The sequence below is a fragment of the Dipodomys merriami genome, unplaced genomic scaffold (genome assembly GCF_024711535.1).
Source record: "Dipodomys merriami isolate MVZ:Mamm:240054 unplaced genomic scaffold, mDipMer1.0.p SCAF_55, whole genome shotgun sequence".
Lineage (NCBI taxonomy): Eukaryota > Metazoa > Chordata > Mammalia > Rodentia > Heteromyidae > Dipodomys > Dipodomys merriami.
In genome coordinates this window covers 6,124,439-6,131,743 of record NW_027206124.1, presented here as the reverse complement: position 1 = coordinate 6,131,743, position 7,305 = coordinate 6,124,439, and the positions used below count along the sequence as shown (strand labels likewise).

At 49.5% G+C, this 7,305-nt stretch overlaps 1 protein-coding gene across 2 annotated transcripts; it reads left to right on the top strand.

Annotated features, from left to right (window-relative positions):
* The first annotated feature begins 462 nt into the window (after positions 1–462).
* Acr (acrosin) lies at positions 463–6,171 on the top strand. 2 transcript variants are annotated; one of them, XM_069999898.1, is made up of 5 exons: positions 463–575; positions 1,501–1,707; positions 1,883–2,166; positions 4,754–4,899; positions 5,444–6,171. In XM_069999898.1, exons 1-5 carry the CDS (start codon positions 508–510, stop codon positions 5,945–5,947), a joined length of 1,209 nt encoding a protein of 402 aa, XP_069855999.1. In that variant the 5' UTR covers positions 463–507; the 3' UTR covers positions 5,948–6,171. The 2 variants fall into 2 exon arrangements, with proteins under 2 accessions (XP_069855999.1, XP_069856000.1); XM_069999899.1 differs by having other exon boundaries at positions 507–571.
* Positions 6,172–7,305: the final 1,134 nt, after the last annotated feature.

Genomic DNA, 7,305 nt, shown 5'->3' with positions numbered 1-7,305 from the left:
CAAAGAGGTCATCTTGGCCAGACACGGAGGCTCATGTCTGTAATTCCAGCTCCTTGAGAGGCAAAGGTCATGAACATCATGATCCAGAGTAGGCCTGGGCAAAATTATAAGGGTGCTAGCCAAGGAAATTTTAAAAAGAGGGGTGTGGTTATGAGTCCTTGAGCTTGGATCTTAGTATTGTCAATAAATAGATAAATACATAAATAAGATAAAAAGAACTGATCTTGAACCTGCACCTGGTTTACCTGGGACCTGGGAAGAGTAATGTGCAATAGAGGCCTTGACTTTGGGCTAGAGGGGATAGGGTTGACCCCAAGCCTCCGTTACCCTAGGTCTGGGATGGCTTTCCAGAAAGTTGGGAGGTCACTTCAGCATGGATCCGTTAAGCCAAGGGCCCTGCGCAGACGGCCTATGGGGTGGGGTGTTGCCTTGCTGATTGGCCAGAATTTTACAGAGCTTTGTGAGGTCATGGCTTGCAGGCCTGTCTAGAGCAGGAGTATAGTAGAGATGCTGCCAACTGCTGTTCTGCTGGTCTTGGCAGTGTCCGTGGTCGCCAAAGAAAACACCACGTGTGAGTAAGTGTTGGGGGCCTTGGTGTGGGGAAGAGCATCTTCTAAACGACAGATCCCACCCAGACTCCCTGTGCCTGGGGCTGGGTGGGGGCCACACTTGAATCTTAGCAGTCCTAGGGTAGGCCACAGTTCCGGGATCCACATCCCCAACTCAGACCCTCCCAGTTTCCAGACCCTCAGTCTTCTGTTTGCCCTTGAAAGGGACCCTTCAGCTCCTGGATCTGTTTTCCCTGCTCCTCCAATAACTGCTTCTCAGACATCAGGTCCTGATTTCTAGGAGCCCCTGTCCTTCAGTGGACAACTCCAGTACCCTGCCTGTTCCTGGCTGTGAAGGCAGTGCGTGCCACTGTACACGTACTCACCCCTGAGGATCCTACAGTTCCATCACGGCCCAGCTAGTGGAAGCCTACCTCCTGTGACTCAGTTCCCAAGATATGTACCTCTGGGCCCCCATTGCTCCTCGTGCCCCTCTGCCCGGGAACCATGGAGGGCTCACAGCTGCCTTCCCCTCCAGCCTGCTCTGCGTCCTCAGACCCCTTAAGTCATGCCCTCCCCGAGTCTCCCACCTAAGATTGACCCTGACCACCCCAGGCCCTTGGGCTCATCTGCTTCCAGACCCTCCACTGCACTGCTGACTCCCACTCTTCGCAGGGATTCATTCCCCTGAGCCTCACTATATGGCCCCGTCTTCTCATCCTGAGATGAGATACACACTATCCAATAAATCATAATGGCCTAAATGATTTCCCAGGGCCCGTGCTTTCTGTACACCTCATCCCACCCCCTTTCACAGAGCCCTGCAGGACTGTTCTGCCCTTCCTAAGCCCAGAACCCTTTCTCCCCTCAGACGTGAGGTATGAGGACACACTGGGCCCGTCCTTTTTTTGAACTGTGTCCCTCAGTGTGTGTCTCCTGTGTCTCTTCTCAGTGGTCCCTGTGGGTTACGGTTCAGGCAGAGCGCGCAAGGGCCTGTCCGGATTGTTGGTGGACAGCCTGTGCAGCGTGGCGCCTGGCCCTGGATGGTCAGCCTCCAGATCTTCATGTCCCACAACAGCCGCAGGTACCATGCATGTGGAGGTACCCTGCTGAATTCCAACTGGGTGCTTACAGCTGCTCACTGCTTCGATAACAGAAAGTACGTGTGGGGACTTCCGAGGGCGGTCTCTAGAATGTTCTTGGAAAGGGACGTTCCTCGGGCTCTGTGCAGGGTCTTCCTGGGGCTCTGGGTGAGGTGGTAACCAGATCCGGATGGAAAGCTCTGTCCAGCTGTTCTGTAAATGAAGACAATTGGCTTACCTTTGTGTCTGCAGAAAGGTCTATGACTGGAGACTGGTTTTCGGAGCACAGGAAATTGAGTATGGGAGCAATAAGCCAGTGAAGGCGCCTCTGCAGGAGAGATATGTGGAGAAAATTGTCATTCATGAGAAATACAACGTTGTGACAGAAGGGAATGACATTGCTCTCTTGAAGGTCACCCCTGCTGTCACCTGTGGGCGCTTCATCGGGCCAGGGTGCCTGCCCCATTTTAAGGCAGGCCCTCCCAAAGTTCCCCAGACCTGCTACGTGACCGGATGGGGTTACATAAAAGAGAACGGTGAGTACAGGATGGGCTCTTCGGTGGGGATTCTCCTGGGGGTCTTCATGGCAGTAGGAGTCATATGTTGGTACACGGCTGAACAACTTTCAGTCTTGAGCATGGTACCAGAGATAGGGCCCTTTCACAGCTGGAAAACTCTTGAGGTCGAGGCCCCTACCCAAGTCACATGACTGGCACGGGTGCCTAAGGGAAGGATGAATGGCAGACACAGGCATTGTTCATTTTTTACCCTGAGTCAAGGCTGTGTTTGTGTTGGCATCTGGAGCCCAAGTTGTTACACCTGCTCGCCGTATCTGGAGAGCTCTGCATGTGGTTTTGTGTCTTGGGCCAGTTTTCCTCTTTCAAGATGGGAAGGGCCAGATCAGATAGTCTCTAAGATGAACATTTCAAGCCTGTGACCCAGAGCTGTCTTTTTCTTTCTTTCTTTCCTTTTTTTTTTGTCAGTCAGGGGGCTTGAACTCTGGGCCTGGGCACAGTCCTTCAGCTCTTCAGCTCAAGGTGAGCACTCTACCACTTGAGCCACAGTGCCACTTCTGGTTTTCTGGTGGTTTATTATTCAAAGGCAGCCTGGGCTGGCTTTGAACCATAATCCTCAGATCTCAGCCTTCTGAGTAGATAGGATTTCAGGCTTGAGCCTCCAAAGTGTAGCTTAATTTTTTTTTTTTTAGTAAGAAAAAAAATTTCATCTTCCCTTCTCTCTTATTCCCTTTGCCAGAGGCTGATTCAATTCCTGGCAGACTTGCTACCTCTCTTGTCTTTAGGGAAGTAGGTATGTCCCAAGTTGCCATTGTCTTCACTGGTATTTGTTAACATACAGCTTGCTCTCTGGTCTGAGTTGCCCATCTTCATCCCGTGCATTATTCTGGTCTAAACTCCTCTCTGCCTCTGAGCATGTCCACTACTTGGAGACTCTTGTAGTCCTTGGACTGGTTTCAGGTCTCCACTACCACCTCTATCTACTTTTACTATCCAGTTGTCTTGGAGGATTAGGGGCGCCCAGCTATACCTTGGATGTCAAGCAAGACGTTTTAGTTCTGGAAGCCTAAATTAATGAGATACCTTTTATTTTTGTTTTGCATAGACACCTACCACTCCTAAGTCCCAGCCTTAAATCCTCAGGTTTCAAACTCCCATTATTTGCTCAGATGTTCTTGTTATGTCTCCTTGAATTCATCTGTTTCAGGGGGGAAGAACTTCCCAGGTATTGTTCCTTTTACTTAATTTTGAGTTTCTATATGTTTCCTAATATTGGCTACTCACAACCAAGGGACTGGGAGGGACTGAAAACATCATTCTCTATTTCAGTACACCTGGCTCTTCACAATGAAGAGGTATGGCTGTCAAGCTCGGTCATAGATTGTTGTCTTACTGCCATTCTCATGTTAGGCAGTACATGTACAAAAACTCTTACTGCTGCCTGGATGAGAAGAAAAGTAGAAGCTACAGTGATTGCAAAATAGACCCACAGCTGAGCAAACCTGCACTCAGCAGCTATCTACTTGAGTACTGAATTCTGTATCACAGCTTCTTGCATTTTCTTTCCTTTTTTTTTTTTTTTTGTCAGTCATGGGGCTTGAACTCTGGGCCTGGGCCTGGGCACTGTCCCTCAGCTCTTCAGCTCAAGGCTAGCACTTTGCCACTTCTGGCTTTTTCTGCTTATGTGGTACTGAGGAATTGAACCCAGGGCCTCATGCACGCAAGGCAAGCACTCTACCACTGAGCCAACTTCTCAGCTTCTTGCATTTTCTATCTTTTTCTTGCACAGCTGTGTATCCAGGTCTGCCCTACATCAGGCTGCTTCCTTCCAGTACTGCTGATGAAGTCCAACCCCAGAGCCAGAAGGCTGTAGGTTCTGCTGAGGTTGGGGAGCAGCATAGCTGCTGTCATTAGGTCTTCTGGCTGCAGTGGTTCTGGGACTAGGTCTAAGCTGTAGCCTAGCCAGACCTTTCCTAATCCCAACATTGTGATAGGGTCTTGGGTGGAAAGAAATTCTGAGTCAACTTTCCTTTTCCTAAAATCCCCTCAAAATGGATGAGGTATACAGGGAGGATTCTGTCCACAAGCAGGTGTAAGGTAGAAACACAGTGAAGGTGGCTTGTAGAGATACTGTGAGGAATGAACGATGTGTCTCAGGCTTGGTCTGGAGGGAGCAATTCTGGCAAGATTCCAGCTCCTGCCATTCCCAGAGTAGGTGGTGGTGCTCCAGCTCCTGATGCAGAGAGGGAATAACAGGACCAGGGAGCCATAGTGAGTGCTTGGCACATGCTACTCATTCATTCATTCATTTGTAATATAACAACTAACCTCCTGAATCTTCCTCATCTACTATTCACACACACACACACACACACACACACACACACACACACACACACACACACACATCTATCACCTTTCCTTCTTCATTCAGGTAACATTCTTCTACTTCCATACATTTGCTCTTTCACTATGTAGTTCTTCCTTTCAGCAATGCACAAGGAGAAGCTGAGGGAGCATTACAGAGGATGGGGTTCATGGAGGGAAGAGACAGGACTTTTCCTCTGTGTCTTCCTAATCCCCTAACCTTTGTGTGGCCTGGCTGCAGCTCCCAGGCCATCACCCATCCTGCTGGAGGCACGTGTGGATCTCCTCGACCTCGACCTGTGTAACTCAACCCAGTGGTACAATGGGCGTGTCACGTCAACCAATGTGTGTGCAGGGTATCCTGCAGGCAAGATTGATACCTGCCAGGTAACTTCCCTCTGGTGCCCAGACCCTAGGGTCCCCCACCCCACCCCTACCTCAGGTATTACCAGGCCTTGAGAACACTTCATTTTGGGCCCTTGAGCCTCACCATTTCTACTCCCTGCTCTGGACCCTATTTTAATGATTCTTTCTCTGATCCTTTCACCTAACCTTGATGGTCGCAATGATTATAGAAGGTACTATCAACCAGATTCTCTTAAAGATCAGTTACCACATTTAGCCCTTGATTCCAACTTTAGAATAATCCACTAAACCTAGTCTTGCCTCTTCACAGTTGTTAATAACACACAGTTAAGCTACATGCATGCTCATATGGGTTCACCCATCTCACTGCAAGAAAACTCATGCCAATATATACTGTCTTCGTAACCCAATGGAAGCTGTTGGCACGGCCTCAAATGTCTGGAGCCATTTGTGCTTCTAGCAGTGGAAAACATGTGGCTGCAGAAAGTGCCCTCTCGGAGCCCCGTGACCCCTGGGCAGGAAAAGGGTCCGAGGCCCAGAGTGACTTGTGTGTCTTTCCGGGCAGGGGGACAGTGGTGGGCCTCTCATGTGCAAAGACAGCGCAGACAGCCCGTTTGTGGTTGTGGGGATCACAAGCTGGGGCGTGGGCTGCGCCCGTGCTAAGCGTCCTGGAATCTACACGGCCACCTGGGACTACCTGGACTGGATTGCTTCCAAGATAGGACCAAACGCCTTGCACATGATTCAGCCAGCCACGCCTCGCCCCCCTACTACCCATGCCTCCTCCTCTCACCTTCCCTCCTCCAATCCTGCCTGGTACTTTGAAAACCCTCCTCATGCTGCTCAATCTTCCCATACTCACCCCTTTCGGCCTCAGCCCTATCCACCTCAACACCCATCCCAGCCTCCGCCACCACCGCCCTTATCTCACACCAAACCTCCCAAAGCACTTTCCTTTGCCAAGCGCCTACAACAGCTTATAGAGGCTCTGAGAGGGAGGCCTTATTCTGTTGCCAAGAACTCTTACTACATGGGGCCTACAGAGTACCCAGAGACAGTCCTCTCCTGATCCGACCTTGTTTTCAACAGACCCAGGCCCTTCATTCCTTAAAAAAATGAGAGAGATGAAATAAACATATACACATATATTTATTTATAAATAAAAGATAAATACGAATACACGCATGCACATGAAGAGATGTTTTCTCGACTTTTATCTGCCTGCTCCAACTACACACCCAAATCATCAACTCTACCCCTCCCCCCTTCATCCTCTAATAAAGTGAAATTGCTCGTGTGTTTATGTTGTTATTTTACAATTTTTGGTATTGGGGATTGAACCCACGGCCTCATGCTTGCTAGACAAGCATGATTTTTATGTTTTATTTATATTTTTGTTGGTCGTGGGGCTTGAACTCTGGGCCTGGGCGCTGTCCCTCAGCTCTTCAGCTCAAGGCTAGTGCTCTGCCACTTGAGCCACAGCGCCACTTCCTGTTTTCTGGTGGTGAATGGATTTAGCATTAAAGTACAACCAAAGCCCCATAAAAGTTCTCAGGCAAGAGGAGCACCAGGCGAACCATGTAGACCAGCAGAACTTCTAGCTAGAGGATGAGTAGGAAAGGAAGATGAAGTGTTGGTCTCCAAGGCTTGTTTTCCTTCTTCCATTGAACTTCCTCTCATACACTTGCTGAGAATTTGTGACTAGCTAGAATTGTGGAGAAGCTCTGTTTAGAAGAAACAAGCTAAGCAGCAGGTGGATCTGGGCAACTTAAGAGTGGGCAGTAGTGGATGGTTGGCACATCCCACAAATGTAAATGTAAGTACCCTAGCTAAAGCAGAGCCATTTTGCACGCTCCTTTTTATACACTTTGCTGACCAGACATTCATACTCCCACCCTCAGCCTTGAGGCTAGACAAAATCTAGGATAGTTAGTCCTCTACAGCTTTCCTGGTGGTGGTTTGCAGCTGGCTTCCAGTTGAGACAGCCTCGCCTGCTTTCCTCTCAGCTCCCCTCCCTCATCTTTGGGGAGAATGGCTCCAGTTGGCCATCTAACGACGACTTCCCCCGACCCCGCTTCCAGGGAATGTGATACAAAGCAGTGCAAACACCGGGGTGAATTTCACTGCATGCTTAGTCTATTTCAACAAAGTTGCTTGTATTAAAAAACTATTGGCTGATGGGGCTGGGAAGGTGGCTCAGTGGTAGAGTGCTTGCTTTGCATGCATGAGGCCCTGGGTTTGATTCCTCAGCAGCACATAAGCAAAATGAAAAAAGCTGGAAGTGGCGCTGTGGCTCAAGTGGTAGAGCGCTAGCCTTGAGCTGAAGAGCTGAGGGACAGCGCCCAGGCCCAGAGTTCAGGCCCCACGACCAGACCTCCCTCCAAAAAAAACAACAAAAAAACCTATTGGCTGGGGAAGTATCTTAGT

Excerpts from the sequence above, each read along its gene's own strand:
- Acr (XM_069999898.1), top strand. The coding sequence starts at position 508 with ATGCTGCCAACTGCTGTTCTGCTGGTCTTGGCAGTGTCCGTGGTCGCC. Across the intron at positions 1,708-1,882 it reads CACTGCTTCGATAACAGAAA|AAAGGTCTATGACTGGAGAC; the intron begins GTACGTGTGGGG and ends TTGTGTCTGCAG. Across the intron at positions 2,167-4,753 it reads GGGTTACATAAAAGAGAACG|CTCCCAGGCCATCACCCATC; the intron begins GTGAGTACAGGA and ends GCCTGGCTGCAG.